Source organism: Zootoca vivipara, chromosome 12, assembly GCF_965207765.1.
Source record: "Zootoca vivipara chromosome 12, rZooViv2.hap1.1, whole genome shotgun sequence".
In the NCBI taxonomy this organism is placed as follows: Eukaryota; Metazoa; Chordata; class Lepidosauria; order Squamata; family Lacertidae; genus Zootoca; species Zootoca vivipara.
In genome coordinates, this window is record NC_142595.1 from 34,551,213 (window position 1) to 34,578,926 (window position 27,714).

At 45.5% G+C, this 27,714-nt stretch overlaps 2 protein-coding genes across 14 annotated transcripts in view; one reads left to right on the forward strand and one right to left on the reverse strand.

Moving 5' to 3' along the window:
- TEAD2 (TEA domain transcription factor 2) overlaps positions 1 to 3,164 on the reverse strand; it is a 24,307-nt gene extending 21,143 nt beyond the window's left edge. For 6 of the 9 annotated variants that reach the window (XM_088655283.1, XM_088655282.1, XM_035134747.3 and 3 more), the window contains exon 1: positions 2,865 to 3,152. The gene's annotated coding sequence lies outside the window, so the exon portion shown is untranslated. Of the gene's footprint in view, positions 1 to 2,864 lie in introns of all 9 variants that reach the window. The other 3 variants (XM_088655281.1, XM_035134751.3, XM_088655284.1) reach the window with 3 other exon arrangements.
- DKKL1 (dickkopf like acrosomal protein 1) lies at positions 3,039 to 27,714 on the forward strand. Of its 5 annotated transcripts, none has more exons than XM_035134756.3 (8): positions 3,039 to 3,134; positions 16,030 to 16,207; positions 18,242 to 18,376; positions 19,666 to 19,764; positions 24,731 to 24,823; positions 25,360 to 25,507; positions 26,054 to 26,216; positions 27,201 to 27,714. In XM_035134756.3, exons 2-8 carry the CDS (start codon positions 16,070 to 16,072, stop codon positions 27,541 to 27,543), a joined length of 1,119 nt encoding a protein of 372 aa, XP_034990647.2. In that variant the 5' UTR covers positions 3,039 to 3,134; positions 16,030 to 16,069; the 3' UTR covers positions 27,544 to 27,714. The 5 variants fall into 5 exon arrangements, with proteins under 5 accessions (XP_034990647.2, XP_034990644.2, XP_088511412.1 ...); XM_035134753.3 differs by having other exon boundaries at positions 3,047 to 3,134; positions 24,728 to 24,823; XM_088655286.1 differs by having other exon boundaries at positions 3,059 to 3,189; positions 24,728 to 24,823.

The following is a 27,714-nucleotide window of genomic DNA, read 5'->3' on the forward strand; positions in this document are numbered from 1 at the left end:
AAGACTCCATTTTGAGAACAAGTCAAACCAGAGGGTAGGTCTCATTCAATGCCTTTGTATGCCACGAACTGAGGAAATGCTAAAATAATTTTGATCCTGTGTAGAGCCTGCAAAATGGAGTAAAACTTCAAAAGACAAATGTGGGATCTAGACTTCCCATCCCCAAAGTTTAACTGTTCTGCAGAGTTTGCAGCAGACACACACAGCAGGATCAGTCTCAGGTGGCTACGAATACACAACTCCAAAGTGCCTCAAATGCTGTGTTTTGATTTGCTTTCTACAAATTTTCATGTGCAAAGGAAAAGAAAAAAAGTTGCATGGAAGTTAAGAAAAGCAAGCTGCCCTCCGCAAAGCAGCAATGGGCCCCAACCTCATCCTGTAATTTGAGAAACCCATGCACCCATGTGAAAGGTCATGTTTGTTTTTGGAACAAGTCACATCAAGGTCTTGTGCAAATGGAAACTGCAGTATCCAACCTGCCCACCCCCCACCCCTCTCATACACACACATTTACTGGCCCATCCTTGCTTGCAGGCTGCAGCCATGACATGAAGCATACAACAGTTTCAGCGCCAACACACCTGCTCACTAGATGTGGCACACAGAACATTCAATCGCAACTCTACCTATACATACAGGACAGGCAGACTGGCAAATTTTCCCCAGGGCTTAACAAAACTCCCCCAGTGTTACATGTTCCTGAGAAAACCAGCCTGAAATAAGACAACCTTTGGAGACACAGGGTTGTATTTTTAACCAACTCAGGATCGACGCAGCTGAAATTAATGAGCCCAAAGTTAATCATTTCCATTAGTTTCGGTTGGGACTACTACACTGTGTAGGGCTAGCGTTGGACGCAACACAGAAGTCTGTTTTTTAAAATATTCAATGATGCTACGGGCTTGAATGTGAGGAACTCAGGGAGATGACAGCTAACTCTAGCAAAGGGCCTTTGACAAACTGGGGTGGGAACTGAGAGGGAATTGAACCACCTAAAATAAAGGGCAGGCAGATGGCAGCTCTACTTCTCAGTAATGCCACCAGGGCAGGACTTTGGGGGGGGGGGCAGGATTCCTGCTCAGAAGAAGGGGCAGAGAACCCCCAAATGTGGAAGGGGCTTCCAACATTTTGACCTAAGAGGCACACATTTCTATCTACAAGGACTAATAAGTCGCAGGTCTAAAATTACCCCCTGCAACTCTACTACCATTAGCTATTTGGATAATTTACAGTAGATCATACATTAACCTGAGTGTATGTGGTTGCCCTGGTCTTTGTATAGTTTTGCTGGACAGCTTGATTGCTTATTGTTACAATCCATTGTGGACTCTTATTCAGAAGCTGCCTTATACCAGCTTTGACCATGGGTGCATCTAGTGCAGTACTGTTCACACTGACCAACGACAGCTCTCCAGAGTTTTGGACAAGGGAATCTTATTGTAAGCTGGTTCTCCCACTCACGGGCAGCAGAAGAGAACTGGCTCCACTTCCCGAACCACCATTTTGCATCTGGCTCTGGCTGAGGGATCTCAGGGTTGCAGTAAAAAAATGAAGTAGATCCTTCAAGCCTGAAGTTGGATCACCATTGCCCTAGAACCAGGATTGCCAGATGACACTTTTTATATTTCAGATCTTGGCCATCCACAACACAGTAGGCATGACATACGTTTGAGGTTTTCCCTTTTACAGAACATTTCAAAAAAGAAGCCTTGCTTTGGGCCTGTGTGGGCTCAGTTATTTCCTAACAACACTAACCAGGCAGCCCACAAATCAGAATTTCTACATTTTGATTTTTTAAAAGAGGCTTCTCCTTGCTCAGAAGTCTCTGAATCACCACTCACACACTCACAGATACCTTTGAAGGAGGGTACTTCCCCCCCCCCCCTGTTTACTCAGAAGTAATTCCCATTGTGTGTGGCTTACAAGTAAAATAGGCAGAGGACTTCAGGAAGTGTTTGTTGACCCCTTGGGGCAGTGGGGAATGTATAGATCAGGTAAGATAAAGACTACCCTCCCTTAATGGCTGACATTGTGAGGGAGAGAGGAGATGGGAAAAGTTAAAGCACAAACACACACTACATCCCTTTCAAAAGGAGGATCAAGCTTAACAAAATAAAATCTGGAACAAACCCATCTCCGCCCTCCATTGAAACGCTATCAAAACCACACGACAGGATTCACACAATTGGCCCTTGCAAGCAACCTAATGAACTCTAGGCTTTCAGACAAAAAGTTATAGCCCCTGTCCTTTACTCAGACAAAGAGAAATTCACAGGCACACAATCAAGCCATTTAAAAAGGTGTGGTACTTCATCCCCCCATCTCTCTGCTTCGAGATTTCACATTCAAAAACATTTATACTGTATATATTAAGAGGGTTAACGGCGGCAACCTCTTACTACTTACGTGCAAAATTAAAGAATACAGCGTGAAATTCACACAAATTACTGGATATTATAAAGATCTTTTGAAAACATAGTCCCAAGCAATCCAGTGACACACACACACACACACACACACACACACACACACACACATCTCAGTACATATATATCTATATCTATATTAGCACCTATACATAATATAAATTAAAACCACAAAATATTTATGTACGCATACAGAAACCCTCACGCTTCCAGTCTTCCACTTCTTTAAATTAAAATTAAAGTGTTGGTAGACTTTTCCCGCAAAAGAAGAAAAGTTGCAAGCAACATTTTTCCTCCCTGCAAACCAAAATCAAAAGCTAAATCACAGCTCACCACCAGATGCACGTTTAAATCGAAATATTCCCTGTCAGGGCTTGCTCCCAAGAAGGAAATTAAACAGAACGAATGATTGGGAGGAGGGGAGGAAATATTACTTACTTTCAGAAGATACCCAAGAGGCCGGTTTTGTGCGCGCTAGTGGAGGCGGGGGGGGGGGAGAGAACGTAAAGGAGAAACTTTCCCTGAACTTTGCTTTAAGGAGGGGAAAGGGGGGGGCGTGATAAAAAGAGAATAAAAGCTCTTCACCGCTAGGGTTAATTTTGACTCATCCAGGAGGTTCCTGCCCACTCCTTGGGATTGGAAATTGGAAGAAGAGCAGCGTGGTGGTGCGCGCAGAGGAGCAACAGGCCTGCGTGGTATTTTGGAAAGGTGACAGTTTTCCTCTGGAATCCTTGGAATGAGCAGAGGAATTAAATTAGCAGCAGTGAGTCAGTTCCACGAGGGGAGGAGCCGAGGGCTGGAAGGGGCGGGGCTTAGTGTTCACACAGGCCACGCAGACACACAAGCACACACCCCGCCAAGCAGGAAACGGGACCGGGAAAGGGCGCGCGATACCTTTCTTAGGGGTCCGGGTGATAATGTTGCAAAACAAGGAACGACGCACAAGTTTACTTCCTCGAGATGCGGGCAGGGAGGGTCACTCGTTTAGATTCTAAAGCAAATTCGTGGAGGATAAATTAGCCCTAAATAAATTGCTACAGAGGCAGCAAGTCGTGGGAAGACCAGAGAGCAGGAAGCTACACCAAAGGGCTTGTGTTTGTTTGTTTTCAAGGCCTCGTGGGCTTCCCAGAGGTATCTGACCAGCAGGTACTGTACCAGAAGCCAGACCGAGGCAGCTGGCTATGAGGAAATCATCTTTCCTTAGCAGGTCTGAAAATTAGGTAAATACAACCTCGGATGGACAACAGCACATGATATATAACACCGTGGCATGATTTATTTAACAGAAATAAAGCCAAAATGGAGAAAAACAAAATACGCCCTTACTGCTTCCATAGCAATTAAGAAGCTAAGTAGCAGCTAATCAAATGCCTTTGCTTAATTGATCATGAGCAAATGTGCCCACCTCTATAAAAGATGAAGTTTCAGTTTGCTGGCCTGGAGCATTTGGGTGTGTTGTAGCGCAATGCCAAGGAGGAAACACATCAGCAGTGCTTTTTGAGAAGCAATTGTTGCCCATGAAACTGGGAAGGGTTATAAGGCCACCTCCAACCAATTTTAAGTCCATCATTCTACAGTGAGAAAGATTATTCGAAAGTGGAAAACATTCAAGACAGTTGCCAATGTTCCCAGGGTTGGACGTCCCAGCAAATTCACCCCAAGGCCACTTGAAACAAAATGGCTAGGTTGTGCTCAGGTGAAGAACAAGCAGAATTAAGAAGTGTGGCAGTGGTTGTGCTCAGGTGAGGAACAAGCAGAATTACGGGGAGTGGCAGTGAAATATGCAATATATTTAGTCACCACACACATGGCTGACCAGCAGTTTTTGCAGAGGTAAAATAGGCCCTAATTTTTTACTTGCCACATTTTATGCGGTAAGCAGAAATTTGGGTTAAATGGGGAGTGGGTAGATTTGCATTTTTGATGCCATGTGGAACAAAAAACTTGCATGCATGAGTAGCCCCGATTCCATATAGAATCTGACATAGATCACAAGTACTTCAAGACTGTTGCTGTTTTGCATGTAGGATTCAGTGGCATATTGCAAATTAAGGGCAGTGCAATTTAAAATTAAGGGCAGTGCAATTTAAGTGGGTTTGACACTTTTGCATAGCAAACTTGCTTTAAAGCAAAATGAAACACCAGACTTTTTGCAGGAAGGAAAGGGATGGGGAAACATTCTGGAGAGTGTGGGAAAGCAATTGCGTGATGTATAACATCCCCAATAAACCAAGTGAAATGAGTGCCTAGTAAACAGGTTGTTTGGAAGCAACCGGGGAATCAGGCCACTGATCCCTCTAGCTCAGTAGAGTTTACATGACACTGATAGGCAGTGGCGGTTCAGGATTTCAGACTGAAATAGTTTCCAGGCTTGTCGAGAGATGCTGGGGATTGAACCTGGGACCTCCTGCTTTACCCCTGAGCTACAATCCTCTCCCAGGACTTGATAGGCCTTGCATTTTGTAAGAGGGAATGGAGTAGGTTACTTCTAAGTAAGTGTGCATAGGATAGCAGGCTCAATTCACTTGCAACCAACACTTTCCCCTCTAAGCTGCAGCCCCTAAAGTGCTTAATAGGACTGTGGTTCTTAAAAGCTTTGTAGCATGAAATAACTCTGTCACTTGACTTAGGAAAACTTACCTGTTGATTAATAATGCCAGTTCTAGCAAAATTTGGAGACCAAATAGTTATTCTGAAGAAAATAACACATGTGCTTGTTTTGAGGATTTACACATATAACTAGCTAGCTCTGTTTGTTAGAGCCTGGTGCTGATAACACCAAGGTTGCAGGTTTGATCCCTGTATGGGACAGCTGCAGATTCCTGCATTGCAGGGGGTTGGACTAGATGATCCTCAGGGGCCCTTCCAGCTCTACAATTGTGTGATATGTTGCAGAAAGCATTATCTTGTTGGATGAGGGGAAACGCTACCTCTGTGCCCAAACTTTTGTTGTTTAGTCGTTCAGTCATGTCCGACTCTTCGTGACCCCATGGACCAGACATTCCTGTCTTCCACTGCCTCCTGCAGCTTGGTCAGACTCATGTTGGTAGCTTCAAGAACACTGTCCAACCATCTCGTCCTCTGTAGTCCCCGTCTCCTTGTGCCCTCCATCTTTCCCAGCATCAGGGTCTTTTCCAGGGAGTCTTCTCTTCTCATGAGGTGGCCAAAGTATTGGAGCCTCAGCTTCACCATCTGTCCTTCCAGCGAGCACTCAGGGCTGATTTCCTTCAGAATGGATAGGTTTGATCTTCTAGCAGTCCACGGGACTCTCAAGAGTCTCCTCCAGCACCATAATTAAAAAGCATCAATTCTTCGGCGATCAGCCTTCTTCATGGTCCAGCTCTCACTTCCATACATCACTACTGGGAAAACCATAGCTTTAACTATACAGACCTTTGTCGGCAAGGTGATGTCTCTGCTTTTTAAGATGCTGTCTAGGTTTGTCATTGCTTTTCTCCCAAGAAGCAGGTGTCTTCTAATTTCATGACTGCTCTCACTATCTGCAGTGATCATGGAACCCAAGAAAGTAAAATCTCTCACTGCCTCCATTTCTTCCCCTTGCCCAGACTAGATTACTGTAAAATACTTTTCATGGGGCTACCCTGGGAGTTGTTGGAATCTATTCGTTCGTGGAATCTATTCTGATGAATCTATTCAGTATAGAAACATTTTTAATTCATGGGAAACTATTGACTGGGGCGGGCTGCAGAAAAAGTACATTGCCAACTTTGAAACAACCGAACTGATGCTCATTTGGCCTGACTCACAGTACTGGCATTGACTTTTTTCACTGCCATGTCAGAGGGTATTTGGAGCCCATTATTTATTGTCTTCTGGTTACTTTCATTCTCTCTTTCTGCTGGGCTGGTGGTGTTCTTGTTTCTGCTGCTTAATTGACTGGGGTTCCTTGTTTTATCTTGGAGGAGAGAAGGTTGTGCTCTGCCACCCCAGGCAGAGGTAGCAATGCTTCTGTGTGCCAGTTGCTGGAAACAAAAAGCAGCAAAAAGTGGCAAACCTACCAGCAAGGGATCTAGGAGACTTCTTCCCACCCCGTCCTGAGTATTTCTACTGCTAGGCTTCTGATTTCCCATATGAATTTAGCGAGAGGGTTCGGAATGACGAAATCTCTCCCCCGCCCCCCTCCAGTTCACACACATGCACACACTTCCCAGGCGGGGAGAGTCATTTCCTGGATTTGTAATCATGGTGGACTTTTGACAAAAACGGTACATGTCAGTTTCACTGGAATCATAAGTCACCACCTAATGGTGACATGGCAAAAATGCAGTCATTGTTCTTACAGAAGCAAGTAGCTTCCTGGCCATGAGAACCAGTCACAGGAATCCAATTTTTATATTGTTGTTGTTTAGTCGTGTCCGACTCTTCGTGACCCCATGGACCATAGCACGCCAGGCACTCCTGTCTTGCACTGCCTCCCGCAGTTTGGTCAAACTCATGTTCGTAGCTTCGAGAACACTGTCCAACCATCTCGTCCTCTGTTGTCCCCTTCTCCTAGTGCTCTCAATCTTTCCCAACATCAGGGTCTTTTCCAAGGATTCTTCTCTTCTCATGAGGTGGCCAAAGTATTGGAGCCTCAGCTTCACGATCTGTCCTTCCAGTGAGCACTCAGGACTGATTTCCTTCAGAATGGATAGGTTTGATCTTCTTGCAGTCCATGGGACTCTCAAAAGTCTCCTCCAGCACCATAATTCAAAAGCATCAATTCTTCGGCGATCAGCCTTCTTTATAGTCCAGCTCTCACTTCCATACATCACTACTGGGTAGTGATGTTTATATTAGAGGGCTGCTATACTGTGGGTTCCAAACTTTCTGCCCCCAGAAAACACTTTAATCTGTGATTTACTTTCTTTGTTGTTTTGTTTTTGAGGACGGACCTCTGCATATCTGCTACAGTGCCTCCACACTGCGTAGTATTCTGGGATGCATGCTAGCATGGAATTGTGCTCTTCTGAGGCCTAGCTGTCACCCTGTGCAAAATATTAATAGAGTGATTCTAAACAATTCATTCAACTCCCTTCTGTGGTTGTGTCCTGCAGGAAAAGACTTTAGGGTTACAGTTGCCAACTTTGTTACTGGACCCTGGTCCTGTGCTCTTAATGGCAGCTTGTTCTGCAGCTATTAAAGGTAAAGGTAAAGGGACCCTTGACCATTAGGTCCAGTCGTAACCGACTCTGGGGTTGCGTGCTCATCTCGCGTTATTGGTCGAGGGAGCCGGTGTACAGCTTCCAGGTCATGTGGCCAGCATGACAAAGCCGCTTCTGGCGAATCAGAGCAGCACACGGAAATGCTGTTTACCTTCCCACTGTAGCGGTACCTATTTATCTACTTGCACTTTGACGTGCTTTAGAACTGCTAGGTTGGCAGGAGCTGGGACTGAGCAATGGGAGCTCACCCCCGACCTGATCGGCAAGCCCTAGGCTCTGTGGTTTAACCCACAGCGCCACGCGCGTCCCTTCTGCAGCTGTTAGCAAGTGATAATACTTAACTTGCTACCGGTAAGTAAGGGATTGCTTAGTGGACACTGTCATCAGCTAATAATACCTACAAACCACACTGCTGTGAAAAGTGGTTCTGTCTGGTTAGTTAGCAACCCAGTTCAAGTCTCCGAGGAACACAGATTGAAAATGACTGTGGTACATTAATTAATACACAGTAATTAAAAACAGCCTTCCCCAATTGGGCCCTCCAAATGTTTTTTGGACCACAACTTCCACCAGCTCCATAAACAGCACGCTGCTCTTCAAAGATCTGTTACTATCCGAGTTTTAAATGGCATGTTATAAGAATTTTAAGGTCTTAGATATGTAATAAATGTTCATAAATGTACCAAGCCAACCAGGGGCGTAGCCAGGATCAAAACTAGGAGGGGGGGGCAAGCCATGGTCATTCAGGGGCGGGGCGAAGCACGGGAGGGGAGGGGCCACAAAGTGGGAACGTGGACGGGGCTACAGGGCCAGCGGGCCTGACGATATCGTGGCAGCGGCAGCGGCCACCTTGTGCTTCTGGGGCTGGCAGCGTTGGCGGTTACCCTGCTTGGCTGGAGAGGACGGGAGGGTCGGGCAGGCGAGAGGGGGTTGCAGGGCGGGCGAGGGCAAGGCAAGGCACAGCCGCAGTCACGACGGCTCCAAGGCGTTGCTGCATATCAGCATAATATTTCAACCATGTCGTGGGTTCAAGCCCCACCTTAGGAAAAAATTCCTGCATTGCAGGGGGTTGGACTAGATGACCCTTGTTGTCCCTTCCGACTACAATTCTATGATTCTATTGATATATTACCATAGCATATGCATCATTCTGCTTTCTTGAATTGTCCTACTCCTAGGCATAGCAGCCAACTCCTAGAGGCCTAGGTACCTCCCCCCCCAAATTACTGGTAAATACTGTATTTGAAAGAGTCACCCCCCATGTTGATGGGCTTTCTATGTGGGGCTTATCCACCCGCCCCCCAGTATTTTATTAAGGATGGAAGAGGGACGGAAGGAAGGAAGAAATAGAGAGAGGGATAACTCACATTTGTGGGTGCCTCTGGGTGACACTGTGATGCTGGAACTCTGCAGCAAGAGGAAGGAGCCTTGTAAGCAGCTTTCTCTCTGCTTGATTTACAGCAGGCACATCCAACAGGTAGATTGTGATCTACCAGTAGATCACTGGATGTCTGTGGTAGATCACTGCTAGATCACTGGCACCCCTAAAAAAAGCTCACCCAAAATCTTCCTCCTCCCTAAAAAAAGCATCAGATCAGAGTCTCTTGGGAGGTGGCCACCCCTGATTTACAGTATACAGATGCAGGAGGAGGGGCAGACTGGAACACCACTGCTTTTTATAAACATCACTGTGTCTATCAAAGCTACAGCCCCCCTTTTTCTTATTCACTTCCTTTTAGCCTTGCAGAGCCACCTTAGTCAAATTGAATCCTCTGCACCCTCATTAAATCGCCAATAGAACTCTTAATGCGATCCCTGAATTGTTGTTGTTGTTGTTGTTGTTTAGTCGTTTAGTCGTGTCCGACTCTTCGTGACCCCATGGACCATAGCACGCCAGGCACTCCTGTCTTGCACTGCCTCCCGCAGTTTGGTCAAACTCATGTTCGTAGCTTCGAGAACACTGTCCAACCATCTTGTCCTCTGACGTCCCCTTCTCCTAGTGCCCTCAATCTTTCCCAACATCAGGGTCTTTTCCAAGGATTCTTCTCTTCTCATGAGGTGGCCAAAGTATTGGAGCCTCAGCTTCACGATCTGTCCTTCCAGGGAGCACTCAGGGCTGATTTCCTTAAGAATGGATAGGTTTGATCTTCTAGCAGTCCATGGGACTCTCAAGAGTCTCCTCCAGCACCATAATTCAAAAGCATCAATTCTTCGGCGATCAGCCCTCTTTATGGTCCAGCTCTCACTTCCATACATCACTACTGAGAAAACCATAGCTTTAACTATACGGACCTTTGTCAGCAAGGTGATGTCTCTGCTTTTTAAGATGCTGTCTAGGTTTGTCATTGCTTTTCTCCCAAGAAGCAGGCGTCTTTTAATTTCGTGACTGCTGTCACCATCTGCAGTGATCAAGGAGCCCAAGAAGGTAAAATCTCTCACTGCCTCCATTTCTTCCCCTTCTATTTGCCAGGAGGTGATGGGACCAGTGGCCATGATCTTGGTTTTTTTGATGTTGAGCTTCAGACCATATTTTGCGCTCTCCTCTTTCACCCTCATTAAAAGGTTCTTTAATTCCTCCTCGCTTTCTGCCATCAAGGTTGTGTCATCTGCATATCTGAGGTTGTTGATATTTCTTCCGGCAATCTTAATTCCGGCTTGGGATTCATCTAGTCCAGCCTTTCGCATGATGAATTCTGCATATAAGTTAAATAAGCAGGGAGACAATATACAACCTTGTCGTACTCCTTTCCCAATTTTGAACCACTCAGTTGTTCCATATCCAGTTCTAACTGTAGCTTCTTGTCCCACGTAGAGATTTCTCAGGAGACAGATGAGGTGATCAGGCACTCCCATTTCTTTAAGAACTTGCCATAGTTTGCTGTGGTCGACACAGTCAAAGGCTTTTGCATAGTCAATGAAGCAGAAGTAGACGTTTTTCTGGAACTCTCTAGCTTTCTCCATAATCCAGCGCATGTTTGCTATTTGGTCTCTGGTTCCTCTGCCCTTTCGAAATCCAGCTTGCACTTCTGGGAGTTCTCGGTCCACATACTGCCTAAGCCTGCCTTGTAGAATTTTAAGCATAACCTTGCTAGCGTGTGAAATGAGCGCAATTGTGCGGTAGTTGGAGCATTCTTTGGCACTGCCCTTCTTTGGAATTGGGATGTAGACTGATCTTCTCCAATCCTCTGGCCATTGCTGAGTTTTCCAAACTTGCTGGCATATTGGGTGTAGCACCTTAACAGCATCATCTTTTAAAATTTTAAATAGTTCAGCTGGAATATCATCACTTCCACTGGCCTTGTTATTAGCAGTGCTTTCTAAGGCCCATTTGACTTCACTCTCCAAGATGTCTGGCTCAAGGTCAGCAACCACACTACCTGGGGTGTACGAAACCTCCATGTCTTTCTGGTATAATTCCTCTGTGTATTCTTGCCACCTCTTCTTGATGTCTTCTGCTTCTGTTAGGTCCTTACCACTTTTGTCCTTGATTATGGTAATCTTTGTACGAAATGTTCCTTTCATATCTCCAATTTTCTTGAACAGATCTCTGGTTTTCCCCATTCTATTGTTTTCCTCTATTTCTTTGCATTGCTCATTTAAGAAGACCCTCTTGTCTCTCCTTGCTGTTTTTTGGAAATCTGCATTCAGTTTCCTGTATCTTTCCCTATCTCCCTTGCATTTTGCTTGCCTCCTCTCCTCCGCTATTTGTAAGGCCTCCTTGGACAGCCATTTTGCTTTCTTGCATTTCCTTTTCCTTGGGATGGTTTTCGTTGCTGCCTCCTGTATAATGTTACGAGCCTCCATCCATAGTTCTTCAGGCACTCTGTCCACCAAATCTAAATCCTTAAACCTGTTCCTCACTTCCACTGTGTATTCATAAGGGATTTGATTCAGATTGTATCTTACTGGCCCAGTGGTTTTTCCTACTTTCTTCAGTTTAAGCTGGAATTTTGCTATAAGAAGCTGATGATCTGAGTTACAGTCAGCTCCAGGTCTTGTTTTTGCTGATTGTATAGAGCTTCTCCATCTTTGGCTGCAGAGAATATAATCAATCTGATTTCGATGCTGCCCATTTGGTGATATCCATGTGTAGAGTCGTCTCTTGTGTTGTTGGAAGAGAGTGTTTGTGATGACCAGCTTGTTCTCTTGACAGAACTCTATTAGCCTTTGCCCTGCTTAATTTTGAACTCCAAGGCCAAACTTGCCAGTTGTTCCTTTTATCTCTTGATTCCCTACTTTAGCATTCCAATCCCCTGTAATGAGAAGAACATCCTTCTTTGGTGTCATTTCTAGAAGGTGTTGTAGGTCTTCATAGAACTGGTCAATTTCACTTTCTTCAGCTCCGGTAGTTGGTGCATAAACTTGGATTACTGTGATGTTAAAAGGTCTGCCTTGGATTCGTATCGAGATCATTCTGTCATTTTTGAGATTGCATCCCATTACAGCTTTTGCCACTCTTTTGTTGACTATGAGGGCCACTCCATTTCTACTACAGGATTCTTGCCCACAGTAGTAGATATGATAGTCACCCGAACTGAATTCGCCCATTCCCTTCCATTTTAGTTCACTGATGCCCAGGATGTCGATATTTATTCTTGTCATCTCATTTTTGACCACATCCAGCTTACCTCCATTCATGGTTCTTACATTCCAGGTTCCTATGCAATATTTTTCTTTACAGCATCGGACTTTCCTTTCGCTTCCAGGCATATCCGCAACTGAGCGTCCTTTCGGCTTTGGCCCAGCCGCTTCATCAGCTCTGAATCTACTTGTACTTGTCCTCCGCTCTTCCTCAGTAGCATGTTGGACGCCTTCCGACCTGAGGGGCTCATCTTCCAGCGTCATAACTTTTATATGCCTGTTGTCTTTGTCCATGGAGTTTTCTTGCCAGGGATACTGGAGTGGCTTGCCAGTTCCTTCTCCAGGTGGATCACGTTTCGTCAAAACTCTCCACTATGACCTGTCCATCTTGGGTGGCCCTGCATGGCATAGCTCATAGCTTCTCTGAGTTATTCAAGCCCCTTCGCCACGACAAGGCATTGATCCCTGAATACTCATTAACAATTCCCACTGAAGAACAATAGGGTGAAGTGGTGAGCTATAAATCTTGCCTGAAAGGGGATATCTGTTCCATTGTCTTAACTGCTTAACTACTGGTAGCCATTTTGCTTTATTTATTTGATGTGTTTTTGTTACAGCTGTGTTCCCGCCCCCCCCCAGCAAGCGGAGACCGAGCTGCTCTCGCTAAAGCAAAGCCCTTTCCACTTCAGTTTTTGGAGGGGAAAAGTGCTGGTTATGGTCTGTAAAATACATTAATTTTTTGCTTCTAAGGGGGGGCAGCTGCCCCCCCTGCCTATGCCCATGAGCAAACAATGTACATAAATATATAAACCACATGTCTGAAACCCCACAGAAAATGTCCTGAAACCATTTTGTCCCTCCCAAATTGACCTCAAATATTTCTCTGCAAGGTCAAAAGAAAATGGAAAAGCCTCCCCATTGTCTTTTCGTTCACAAATTCTGTCTTAAGGGTATGTCTGTGTATGAATAGGGTGAGCCTGTGACCTGGCTCAGGAACTAAGTATTTATCATTACAAAAAGACTGGCCAGGCTCCCCAGGTAATCCAATCAAGTGACCATTAACAGGTAACCTGCCAGACAACACACACTCAGATTTCTGTTGCGGACCGCCTTTTCTGTAATGTAGGTATGATGTATCGGGGGGTGGTCTTGGGCTACACCCCTTCTCTGATGTATGTATGATGTTTCTGGGGGTGGTCTTGGACTCCAGGGGGGGCAATTAAAAATGTCTATATTAGGGCTTGCACACCTCTGTTCTGGGTCCTCCTACTCTCTCCTGCATGTGAGGGGAGCACCCTGTTGCAACAGCTTTAATAAAGATCAGGCTTACTAGCTGCTTTGCTTCTCAATATTCTCTGGTTGGCCTCTGTTATTTTCTCCTACCGATGGAGAACCTACAAAGGACTCTATAAGGGCTCTTGTGTACCCCATAAGGGACTAAGGGCAGATTTTGTTTACAGCAAGCACTACTTGGGCTCATCCACAATTTCCACTTGTCCTGTTACCTAGAAAGCAGGGGCTCGAACGGTTTTCTGCTTGACCCACACTTTCTAGGCATGAATCCGAGTGATTTTCCCCCTTGCTCTGCTCCTTTCCCAGGGAAAACATGCACTTCAGTGCTAAATTGGAGGAAAAGAAAACACAAATTGCCACTGTTCTCCCGGGGAAAAGCAATGGGACAAGAGGAAGCGTGGGTATGTCGGGATTGACTCTAAACATGACTTCCCCCAATGAACCCTGGGAATTGTAATTTAATGGTGCTGGGACTTGTAGTTCTGAGGGAGAAACTACAGTTCCCAAGGTACTGAGGGGGGGAGGTCATATGCTTTACATGTATGGAGCATAGTCAGCCATAGAGTTCTTCCTGCTCTATTTGATGCCCATTGGAAACGTGAGGTAAATTTGGCCGAGAGGCTGTCCCAAGATCACCCAATGAGGTGCAGGGCTGGGTGTTTTGAACCCTCGTCTCCCAGGTCCTAGTCCAACACTTTAACCACCACACTATGACCACCATTGGCCACTATGACTTAATAGAAATTCCATGTCTACAAGCAATATGCCCTTCAGGCCCTGTGTGTGGTCTAGATCGACTTAGGGCTGATCCAGCAGGGATCTCCATAAGTCCTCCTTCGAAGATGTTTGCTTTCAGTCCTGTGCTTTTAATGCTGAATATCTTGGCCTTTATTGTGTGCTGCTTTTCCTTTTTTGTAAGTTGTGCTGGGTCCTTATCGGTAGCAGCTGGGTTTAAACGTGTGGATGATGAAGAGATGTGGGGGTCTGGTCCTTTGGATTACTGGAGGCAGAGGGAGAAGACACTGAGGTGGACATTTGTGCAATCCTAACCATATCTACTCAGAAGTAAGACCTATTGAATTCAGAGGTGCTTACTTCCAGGTAAGTGGAGTTAGGATTGCAGCCTTCACCTGCCTTCCTGGGCTTTGAAGGCCAGTCCCTCTGACCTAAAAGCCTTGCTTCTTAATATTCTGCAGTGGGGCCTGGCTGTTTCCTGAACGGTGAGGGGAAAGCGCTCTTGACATGCTCAGAAGTGCCCTTTATTGTTACGTCATATGTTCCGTCTAGTGCTGAACTCTGCGGGATTCACGTTAAGTTCTGGAGTCAACCCTAGCTCAAACTAAGCATTGCAAATAGGGCTATGGATGTGAGGCCCTCTAAATCTTTCAAGGGGCCTATGGCAGCTTATGGGAAGGCTGTAAAAAGACACCCCACACATACACTGTATGGGTCTGTGTGGAGAAACAGCTGCTCTGCCCTGACATATGTCAGGCAAAGCTGGCACATTCTGGAACCGGAACCTTTTTTCAAATGGGCTCCTTGTCAGAAACTGACCGACGGGGAGTTCTGCTTAGTTACAGGCTGGCTAGTGAATCGACGGGGTTAAAACGAGGTGGGCTGCAGCCCGTGTGGGGCAGAGGGGTGGCTGACCCCGAAGGGTGTGGGTGCTGAGAAGGGGTGGGTGTGAGGAGGGTGGCAGGCCAATACCAGAGGTGGTTTTAGGGGCTGTGCTGGACGCTGGTGCCTTGGGGGAGGGAGGCACCACAATAATGATGTAAATGGAGTGAGAGAGGTTTGGGGGGGGGGCAGATTTTAGCATCGCACAGGGTCCCCGCTGAAATTTGAGAGCCCCATTTTTCGTTTCGAGTAATTTCGTTGTTCCCGCAAGGGGACAATGACAATAAAGATTATCTTATATTTTCCTCGTGGGCCACCCTCTGCTGGAACATGCTTAGTCTGTCTGTTGGTGCCGCCACCTCAGGGCAGATCCACACCATACATTTAAAGCGCACAACTCCCCCCCCCTCAATCATCTTGGGAACTGCAGTTTGTTAAGGGTGCTGGGAATTGTTGCTCTATGAGCATGGTAGCTACAGCTCCCAAGATTCGTTGGGGGAAATCATGTTCTTTAAATGCATGTTCAATATATGGTGCAGATCTACCCTCAGTGTTTCCTGCGCTGACTGGCAGCTACCTATCAGGGTTTCTGACACCTGGTGATGCCAGGGATTGAGCCAGGGACCTTCTGCACACACAGCAAGTGCTCTGGCCCGACCCATGGCCCTTGGGAGCCCCAAAGCACCTGTAACGCTACAGCATCCCCATCCTTGCTTTTTTTCTGACTTGGTTTGCCTGGGATTTGTGGGGGGGGGGAGGCCTCTGTCCCGCACTGGTCCATGTGGGTTGTTCTGGGGCAGAGTGAAGGGGCAAAGGGTTGTGAGGTTGGTTGTGGACACCTAAATGCAGGAGGGAAGGGTCTGAGAATAGCCGGCAGGGGCGGTGCCTGCTGGGTTGGCTCCTCTCTCTCCGATATTTCTCCTTTTCTGCTTCTGCCTTTTGCGCAGGTCTGGCTCTGGCAGCGACAGAATCAGGAATCGGCCCAAGATGCTGCTGCCGCTGGTGTGGGGGTTCTGGTGCCTGACAGCTCTGATGCAAGGAAGGACCACAGCATCTGCTGCCTTCCTGCCCCCCAGCGTGGAGAGGCTCTTCAAGGAGTTTCGCAACATCTTTGAGAAGAGCCGGGTAAGGGATGATGATGACGACGAGAGAGGGGGAGGGGGGGAGCGTCAGATCCACACACACCCATCCCACATAATAGAAGGGATGCTTCAGATGCTATATCAGCATCTGTAATGAGCCGGGGTTTTTTTTTAAAGGGAGGATTCTTGCAATAATCCTGGTATCCTCCAGCTGATTTGGTCTGCAACTCCCACCAGCCCCAGCTTGGTGGAGGAGGCAGTAAACACTGCACAGCATCTAGGAATTCTAGGGGGAATCTGCCCATCCTTTACATTTAAATCCCAAGGAAGATATTGAATAACTTTTCTCCATCTCATTATCATTATCATCTAATTCCCCACAACCTGCTAATTCTTTTTCTTGCTCATGATGCACTCAGGCTGCATACGCACTATGCATTTAAAACACATTTTCCTTCTCCAAAAAAGGGTGGGGTGGGGAGTCCTGGGAACTATAGTGTATTGGTGCTGGTGCTGGAAATGGGGGCTCTGTGGGAGTAAACTACAGTTCCCAGGATTCTCTGGGGCAAGTCGTGTGCTTTAAATGAATGGTGTGTTCACAGTTAAGGTTTGTTTGGGTGTGTGCTTTCCCCTGGAGGTGGATGAGAGAGTGTTCCAGTGCTAATTACATTATGGGAATTTAGAATAGGATCAATTCCCAGCCTTTGGGGAATGTAAAATGTTGATTTCTCAGAGGTTCACAAGCAAATCTCTCACGATTTTTAGGTTCAAAAGGGGGTTAAGAATGCCTAATTTCACATACTGTATTTGGAAAGCACAGTCCTTAATTTCTGCTTTGAAATTTGAATGCTGAAATTAATACTTTGTGCTGGCATAACAAAACCTGTTAAATCTACTCTTGTGAGCAATTTCAGACTCAGTGGTCTTATAGAAGTCTGCATCAAAGTCCTGCCCTGACAGCACAACAGCTTGTGAGCATTTTGTGGGTGTGGCATCTTGTCTTGTAATGGTTAATTTCAATTAATTTCCAGACTGAAACTTCAAGTTTAAATCTAAATTGTTTCTGCCTAGCTGCAGAAATCACACTGACCTGTTTATTGTTTTCCTCCATGAGAATTCTTAGAAGCTGCAGAAAGGGGAGGGTTCTCACCTGCAGGCACTGAGGATTCTGCTAGACATCTTGAGCCTTGGCAGTTAAACAGTTAAGTGGTGCCTGGCCAGCCATACTTAAGAGGGGTCTCTCATCTGAAAGTACCCTTTGATGAAATTGACCAACCAAGAACCATTAAGGCTAGCATTCTTGGTAGCTGTTCCTCAAATTTCTTTCTTTCTTTTTTTAAAAAATTCGTTGTTATTTATTTATTTCAAAAATAAACAGAAGACTAGTAAGAAAACAAACTTATGTGTATTATTATTTTAACTGATTCCTCCGATGAAGGCTACTTTTTGGAGAGAGGGAAAAGATGCTGTTGGGCTTCCAGACCTTTTTTATTAATCATTCAACTTGATTTCTTTGCATGAAGTTCATGGGGCGGAACAACAATTATGGCTTTTTATCTATCGTTTGCTTGCTTGCTTGTTTGTTGTAGAGATTATATGGTGGTTGTGTCAAGCAACTGTTGACTCACACTTTCCCTATTACTTTCCTTACTGTAAAAAGGTCAATTTAGGGTGGGCAAGAGGGTATCTTGCACGAACAGTAAGCATTTTGTGGGTGGGAACCAAATGCACCCTCAGAGTTTAGGTTTGCACACAATTGAAGTGCAAATGAAATTCACTTTGAAAAAGAAAAGCAAAGTGATGAGGAAATGAGCGGAAAGGTGTGGACTAAAATACCAGAAGACATGCAAACACTAGTCCGAAAGTGAATTGGAATGAACGCAGCACAAACGCTCATTGTTGTATAACCTCCCAGCAAACAAATAAAAATGAATGTTAAATAAAGACCGTGCATAATCTAACCTCTGTGTAAGTTTTGTCTGAGGGAATCGGGATGCTCAGTAAACAGTCCACCTGGAGGCACCCTCTTTCTCCTTTCCCTACACAGTATAAGGATCCGTTTTTGTCTATTGTGTAGGAGGATGTGCTGGGGAAAGACCGGCTTGAGCCCTCTGTGGATATCAGCAAGCTGCCCTCAAACTATCACAACGAGGAGAAGCACCAGCGGAAAGTGGGGAATGCCACCGTGTACAGCCACCGTGAAATCAGCAAAGTGAGTGAGCTATTGAAAACCAAAACCAAAATGAAGAACCATGGATAACCAAGCTCAGTTTACCACACTGGCTGGCAATTCAATACCTGGGGATGCAAGTTCTGATCAATATAGTTGGTGGTGCCCAGGCCGTCCCTATCATTGGGTAGCCATTTGGGGACAGCGAATTCTAGACTAAAAGGCAGTTTGTCAGTAATATATAAAATATATGCACAAGGCAGCAGAGGACGGCTTAGATGCTCAGCCACAGTCAGCAGAACCCTTTTGGCCAGCCTGGCATAGATCTTAGGTCCTGGGCTCCCAGTTGCTTATCTGGCAAGGGTGAACCTTGACATGGTTCTTGAAGCAAGTTCATGTTTCCTGTCAGCTCTCACCCATCCTGACAAATGGCTCTCCGTGTATATATTGCAACTCAAGCAAACAACCATCCCAACAAAGCCATGGAATAATCTTTCCCCCATGTATTCTTTCCCTCCCACTGTCCACCATCGGTATCATAATTTGGTGCATGCTGTTTGGAGACTATGGGTTCTGTCCCATGCTAGCAGACCAACTGAAGTTAATGGACATGACTAACTTGGATTAATTAATTTCCATGGGTCTAATCCAGGCACCCCCAAACTTTGGCCCTCCAGATGTTTTGGACTACAATTCCCATCTTCCCCAACCACTGGTCCTGTTAGCTAAAGATCATGGGAGTTGTAGGCCAAAACATCTGGAGGGCCGCAGTTTGGGGATGCCTGGTCTAATCTGAGTAGGGCCCCATCAGCACTGTACATTTAAAGTGACACCATACATCTTTAAACAGTTAGAGCTTCCTCCAAAGATTCCTGGGAAGTGTAGTTTGTTAAGGGGTGCTGAGCGTTGTTAGGAGACCTCCATTGCCCTCACAGAGCTACAATTCCCAGAGTTCCCTGGGAAGAGGAATGGACTGTTGAGCCACGTTGAGAACCACAGCTCTGTGAGGGGAATAAGGGCTCTGTCCAGGTGTTGCTAGACTACAGCTCCCATAATCCATGACTACTGGCCATGTTGTCTAGGGCTGATGGGACAGGCATAGGCTCTCCACCTCTTTCCTAAGGGGGTCACAAGTCTAGTGCAGGCACTTGAGGACACCCCCTTGCCCCTGTGAAGCCAAGTCAACTTGTCCCCATAGCTCTGTGGAGCCCTGGCCATGAGGATGTTCCTGCCCTATGCTGCCGCCTCACAAATGTTTAAAAGTAAGGAGGCTTCTTCACTTGTTCCGTTGCTCCCATGCAATCTTAATAGTGTTCTCTCAAAATATACAGATGACTGATAACCGTACAGGAGAGATGGTGTTTTCAGAGAAAACGGTGACTTCTATTGAACAGGCAGACACCCGCCCGGAGGAGGAGGAAGAGGAGGAGGTCAGTGTGCACTCTCAGGAGGCTGACAAGCCCACTCACCTTTCCTCAGCTCATTTTTTGGTTGTGTGTGGCTTGGTGTGTGTGGCAAGCTGTGTGTTAGACTCTTGATGTGTCCCTTCAGACCTCTCTGCCTGGCCTTTAGACCTCTCTCCTTCAGCGGGCATACTTCATATCCCCCTTGTATGTTTATGCCGGGCCTTGAATATGTCTTACAACTCTGATCATGCCTCTCAGTTTCCTGCATGGAGAACAGTGAGGGGTAGAAACTAGCCTGATCTACACAGGTAGGTTTTTACGCTGGGAAGTTTATAAGCAGGGATGGAAGGCTGCAGCTGCCCTGTGCTATCTGTCCCCAGCATTTGATACTGGCAGTTCAGTTCAACTATCATGACCGGTAAACCTTGTTAGACTAGGGTACCTCTGCTTTCCCCAAAAGGAGGGATGGGTGAACTTCTGGTCCTCTGGATATTGTTGGCGTCACCAGGGGTCAGGGGGTGATGGGAGGTGGAGCCCAACAACATCTGGAGGGCCACAGGTTGCCCCCTCTTTCTCCCTATTCCTGTAGATTGGTCTTTTCCTTATCCCAGGAATTCCTCTTCCTCTGACCCCCTCTCCTCTCCTGGAGGGGGTAAAAGAATGTGGATCCCCAGCTGGACACCCACTTCTGATTCTAAGCCAGGCATGCCCAAACTGTGGCCCTCCAGATGTTTTGGCCTACAACTCCCATGATCCCTAGCTAACAGGACCAGTGGTCGGGGAAGATGGGAATTGTAGTACAAAACATCTGGAGGGCTGAAGTTTGGGGATGCCTGTTGTAAGCATAAAGTCCTTCTCAGGTTGATTCCCACAAACCACTGAGGTAATGTCCTCACCCTGGTTGCATTTTATCTGTATCTTTCCAGGAGAAAAAGCCAGTGGCTAGTCAGGAAGAAAATGGCGCTGAGGCAGACAGAGAGAGCACTGGGCTCAGGTTCCTCAAGCTGGGCCCACCCCAGCCTAGGCCTAGGCTGACCTTTCTAATCTTCCGCTTGCCCCAGCATCTTAAGAGCAAGCCCATCCCCGAAGCCAACTGGGAAAAGGAAGAGCCGGCCACTGACAGGAGGCACAGGCTGCTGGCCATTCGGAATGGGCTTTTGACAGCCCCCCATCCCATCAAGAAGAAGGCCCTGCCTGTCACCCCAAACCGCAAGCTCCTTCCACAAAAGCGTCATTTCTTTTTCTTCTGGCGGAAAATATAAGGCAGGAGGGAAACCTGGGCAACAGGTTTTGCCTGGGCAACAGAGAATGTCTCTGTTTTCCTAGCCATTTCCTTTTTCACATCCACAGGGTGGCAGGCTGGGGAGAGAATCCTCCAAAAGGGAGGAAAGAGTTTCTCTCAAAGTCTTGAAATAAAAATCTTTCCTTTTGAAAACAAAACCCTGAGAATGAGCAATTTGTATTTTTCTTTAAGTTACTGTTATGGAATCAGGTTCTTGAATACAGAATAGCACAGACTGAACCACCTGAATCCCGGCCTGGATTCAAAACAACAACAACAACAACAACAGCAACAACAACAACAAATCTTCCTGTGCTACCACTGCATGTAACAGTGCACATGGGAAACATACATAGGTCTCTGCTTGCAAGGAGCTTACAATTTAAAATCAACAGTGGGAAAACAACGCAGGGAGGGAAGAAACATGGGCGAGTGCTATGAAATGTTCTTAAGCATTGCTACCATCACATCCACACCATACATTTAAAGTATTGTAGGCCACTGCTACAAAAGCACATGGCTTCCCCCAAAGAACTCAGGGAACTGTAGTTTACCTATCACAGAGTCCGATTCTCAGCACTGTTATCAAACTACAGCTTCCGGGATTCTTATTGGGAGGGGCATGTGCTTTAAATGTATGGTGCAGATGTAACTGTGGAAAAGCTAGGTGCTGAATTTGAAGGAAAAGAGAGAGGTGGTGGTGGCAGCAGTTCCACCCTACGCATAGCTGGTAGCAAGGGAGTATAATTCTTCTTATTTCCACAATAATTCCCATAATTATTCTTACACCTGTCATATTGTCACTGACCTACAACCTATAGTAATTACCAGCAGTGTTTGATATTACACCCTCAAACTGTGAGCAGTTTCTCCTGTTGGTTTCAGTAAGAGCAGCCCAACTCCCACACTGAAATCAAGGGCACATCAGGTTACTTCAGTTTTGCTCTCCTCTTCAATTATGCCCAGCCCTGTTCAGAAATATCAACATTTGGCTCTAAGAAAACAGACTGGAATTGTCTCTGTGCAGAGAGGAGGAACAAAGAGAGAAATATACACCCACCCACCCTTTCTGGCACTTTCTTCTTGCAGCAGGCTGTGAAATGGTTGGTTAGACCTAAAACCTGGCCTGTAAGTTAAATCTATCTGTGCTGGGGCATTCAAGGTTCTGTGCCAAGGTATCCCATTTTTTCCCATCAGTCTTGGTTTCAGGCTCACTGTCTATAATCAAAAGGCCTTTCAACATGGAATAAAACATTACAATACCAAATATATATGAAATTTCCAAATAAAGATACGCAGAATCGTTTCCACAAAGAGCAAAATTTGGTATCTGACCAGCTAGATTAAAACATGGAGTTAAATTTGATAGTCACTAGCCCAGGAAACAGCAATCGACTGAATAAATTTGTACTGATTGATGCTCAACGTTAAATAAAGATGTTCCCTATGCAATAGAACAGGCATCCCCAAACTTCGGCCCTCCAGATGTTTTGGACTACAATTCCCATCTTCCCCGACCACTAGTCCTGTTAGCTAGGGATCACGGGAGTTGTAGGCCAAAACATCTGGAGGGCCGCAGTTTGGGGGTGCCTGCAATAGAATCACAGAGTTGGAAGGGACCCTGAGGATCATCTAGTGCAACCCCCTGCAATTCAGGAATATGCAGCTGTCCCATACGGAGATCAAACCTGTGACCTTGGTGCTATCAGCACCATGCTCTTTTGTATTTTTTCCCCTGTAAAAAAAACAATAAAAAGTAAATCATTTTTGCTATTGTTTTTACAGAAAAACATGAGAACAATAACAAAATACCTCCCTCCCTGAGACAGAGTAGAGCAGCTTGTTAATCTGATAACAGGAAGCAAATTCTTGTTAAAATCTGAAAACTCAGTATATGACTAGCAGCTTCAACAGCAACCTTGTTCTTGGCTCGCTATGGTATATACCGTAGTTCTGTACCAAGAAAAGCTGTACTCTGCGACTGGAATAAATTACAAAAAAAATAAGCTGTACGTTTCTGTGCTTGAATGAGGCAGAAACCTACACAGGGCATTGACGGCTGGAAATCACTCACCCAAATGAATTTCTGAGGTTTTATCTGGCACTTCACTCTTCCTTTCAAATCGAACAGGTTACATACTTGCATCGAAAAAGGAAACCTGAAATAAAAGAGGTTTCCCACATTATGACTTATTTTGAAGAGAAAACATCAAACCACCAAGAGACCATTATGCATCTGACTGTCATACCAGACCATACTTAAAACTACGGTATTTTCCACCTGTGCTGTGTGTGTGTGTGTAGTGTGTGTAAGAGTAAGAATGGAAACAATTCTCAAAACGGGTGCTGTACATTGGAAGGCAACACTCAGCACTCTATGTTCCCCACAACTGTGAAGGATTCTTGTGAAGATAAATGGCACAAACATTTTAAGACAAACATCTGTGTACTAGAAATGCCGCTTCTAAACTGAGGTACTTTGCAGGAGAATTTGTGGCATGTAAGGAAAAACAGCTGGTGTGCCTGAGAGGGATAAGAGGTTTATTTGCAATTTTCTGACTGTCTTTCATGTGCTCCAAGCACTGCTCCTGTGGGTGCTTTCTTTTTGTCTGATCTGAATTCTTCCACGAGGCGGGAGAGGTGCCAAGATAGCCTCTTGGGGCTGCTGTGTGTTTGTTTTCTTTATTTATTACATTTATACCCCACCCTTTCCTCCAAGGAGCTCAAGGTGGCATACTTGGTTCTCTTCCTCCCAATTTTATCCTCACAACATCGCTGTGAGAGACTGCGACCGGCCCACAGTCACTCAGTGTGAGTTTCATGGCCGAGTGGGGATTTGAACCCTGGTCTCCTGGGTCTGATTCCAGCACTCTAACTACTACACCACACTGGCTCCGAGTTCCACACAAGTGTTGGTAACATTAAAAGCTTTATCAATGGGTTTATTCTATACAGTTCTCTAGCAGGGCTCTTGATGAAGGCCTTCAGCAGAGCTTCTCCTAGTCCAGAAGCAGTAAGCTCAGGCTGGCGACCAAATGTGACCCTACAGGCCTCATTAAATAGCCATCAGGACTTTCCGTAGTCTGCATACTCTCCCTATGAGTCCACCAGCTCTTCTTCACAACCTTCTTGAGTGCTTTTGCCATCTTCAGAAGATGTGCCCTTGAACTATGGCCCTTGCTTCCCTGGATGCAGGTTGGATAGGAATCTGGCCTTTGCAAGTCACCGCTGTTGACCCCAGCCCTGGCATGCGGCCCCTGGAAGGCTGCCCAGAAGGGAATGTGGCCCTTGGGCTGAAATAAGTTCCCCCACCCCTGTCCTAGTTCAAGGGAAGCAAGGAATGGGAGAGCTTGGAGCCTGTGCTTAAGTGCACAGTTAAATTCCCTATGACTGAATACGCTAGTTGGGAATATATGGGAAATGGAGCTGTTTATATTCTGGTGTGCATTCAGAAATAAAGTTTGCAGTAACCATTAATATTCCAAAAGGAGTAACACTCTATTACCTTCTCTTACATGTAGAGCAATCTATGGGAAACTTATAGGTTTGAGCTGAGGTAGGGAGAAGTCCCATCCTAGTAGCCAGCTAAGATGCTCCACAGAAGCCAACTGCAGTCTTAAATTCAGCCATTACCCAGCAACGACATAGGGAACTTGCTAGTGCAATGGTCTTTTAGCCCTTTTTAAATATGTCCTTCCTCTCCAGCAGGGATGTGTGAGTGACAGCGACTGCCAAAAGGACCAGTTCTGCTTTAAGTCCTTCCTTGCTTCCAGGTGCCAGCAGTGTAAGGTCAAGAATACAGTGAGTATGCTCAACTTTGCTGCCAGAACTGTCCTTGGGAAATATTTCTACTGCAGAAAGGGGTATTTACATTCTAAAATGGGAGGCTCCCAAGCAAAAGTCTGCCAATAAGTCCTGCTTTCTACTTTCCCCAAGAGTGGTGGCAACCTAGTCTGCATGTGGCCTTCTGCCTAATTTCAAAAGCTCTCTGAATGCGATCAGTTCAGGCCTCTGCCCTTCCCCTGACAGACAGCCTGCTGGCCAGGAAGAGAGCAAGAGTGAGAAAGAAAAAAGGGTCTCGTCTCAGAAAAAGAGAGAAAAGGGGCTTGGTCCTGTGCAGTTTTGGTACTGGTCTGCTCATATTTTGAAATGCAAACACAGAAGCTGGCCTTTTGAGTAGCATATCCTGAATAAATAAAACAAGGTGGGGTCTTTTCACTGGTAGTGTCTTGTATCTTAAATGAATTTTCTAGTTTTGAGCTTCAAAGAATAAATGCTGTGTCGTCGTCATGCTTCACCTCCTAGATGCTGTGTCGTCATCATGCTTTGTCTCCTAGATATGCTGGAAAGACAGGGAATGCTGCCTGGGATACCTCTGTGTGGGGGGCAGGTGTGCAAAAGGTGTGAGCCGTGGTGAGAGCGGAACAAGATGTGACCCACGCCAGGACAAGTGTGCTCAGGGGCTGTGTTGCACCGCCAGCAACTGTAAGATGGTTTTTATCTACTCATGCCTCCGGCGTAATCTACTTCCTCCTACGGACCACACTGTGATGTTGACTGCTTTACTTGGAGTTGTGTGAAAGCTTTTTAGACTGAAAGTACTGATTCCTGGGGACTATAATCCAGTTTGAGACCACGGTGCACGTGGAGAGGCAGTTAACCTTTGCTTCTCACACCATGGTCCTGTCCTCATTATCACAATTAGTAAGCCAAGAACAGGCATTGGTTATAGCTTGTGTTTTGTTTGGGCTACTGAAACAAACCACAGGACTGGATTTGCACATAATGCTAAGAGACTATGGTTTAGCTCCCAGTAGCATGGCAGAAGCAGGACAAGGAGAGGAGCTAAGCGGCTGAATTTTCCTAAATGTGCACCAGTATAGTAGCTTATTCATGCCACGACATAGTTTGTCTTAGTGTTATGTGTGAACCAATCCAGTGTATCTTGTATAGCAGATATTCCATGCAGATTTTACTTTATGGATTTTCTTCACATAATCCTTTATAATCCCTGTCCTATCTCCAACACAGCTCTCTTGTTCCCAGTCTGCACTCCTTATCCAAAGGAAGGGGAAGTGTGCCAGATTCCCACCAGTTCCCTCTTTGGACTGATGGATTGGGGCAGCCTCACAGCCTTTCCCAAACCTAGCCAGTATTGCCCATGTGCCCAAGGGCTGAAGTGCAGAGCTAAAAGGTAAGGAGGATTCTTTCTCTGTAGAGTATCTGAAGAAGTGTGGATGCACACGAAAGCCTATATCAATGGCAAACTTAGTTGGTCTCTAAGGTGCTACTGGAAGGATTTTTTAAATTTTGTTTCCACTATGGCAGACCAGCACGACCACCTACCTGTAACTGTCTCTGTAGAATTCTTCCCAAGAGAAAGCTGCAACTAAAGTAGCTGCAAGACTGCCTGTTTTGCATTGTTTTAGTTTTGTTTTAAGCATATCTGCTTATCTGCTGTTTCTTGTATTTTTAACTAGGTTGGGTTTTGTTTTGTTTTTGCTTTTTATTGTACATCACATTAAGACAATTGTGCAGAAGGCAGTTAATAAATTAATTACAATAATAATACCCCAATGAACCATGTGCTAATAAAATTTTACTGTGTTTTGCAAGACTGATTTAAGATAAAATAAATGAAGTCTTATATTATTGCATTTGCTCCACATATTGTTTTAGAATACTCTGCAAGATGCAATTAATGTTGATTGGAATGGGATGATACACATCCACACCCACACCCAATTTTTCCATGTATAAGATGCCCTCTATTTTTAGGGACTCCAATTTAAGAAAATAGGGGGGAGATTGCCCCGTGTATAAGACGACCCACAGTTTTCCACATAATTTTAAAGTAAAAAAACCTAGTCATACATGGAAAAGTACGGTGTGTGTGTGCGCGCTTTCAGTGCTTTTTTCTGGGGGGACGCAGGGGCACACATACCCCTCAACATTTTGTGAATCTAAGTTTGGCCTCATTGAGGGGCAGTATTGCAATATGAGTAGGAAAATGAGAGTACCCCTAAACATATTTTTTAAAGGAAAAAAGCAGTGTGTATAAATATATTGTGTGTGTGTGTGCATGCATATATATATATATATATATATATATATATATATATATATGAGAGAGAGAGAGACTCATTCAGTCTTGTCAATTGGTTGCTTTCTCTCCTAGATATACAACAGTTTCCACATGTGAAAAGCCAGAGAACAGTGTGGATATTAGTAGGCCAGACCAACAACTCTCTTTCTACCAGCCAATCCTGATGCGTCGTGACAAAGAGGATGCTTATTACGATGACTCTGTGCAAGATGGCCAACTGGCATTAGTCAATCTGCCCAGAGCTCCTTATTCCATGGAAGATATTGGCCAACCAAAGGGGCTCAGTGAAGACTATGACGAGAAAAGGCAATTGCCATGGGAGGAAGATATGGCTGATCCCAAACAAGCAGATTTCCAGGAACTGAAGCAATTGGCCAATGAAATGGGGCAGTACATTGGGCCTGGCTTTTACTAATTACAGTTGTTTTTGGCCCATGATTTACATAGCTTGTTAATCTTCAATGCTCACAACCCTTTTTATGCCTATCGTTTTAATCTCTGTACGTTCCCTCATGATCCACTTATTTCTAGATTCCATTCAGCAAAAAAAAAAAAAAAGTTTTTGTTAATTAAATCATTCACACCA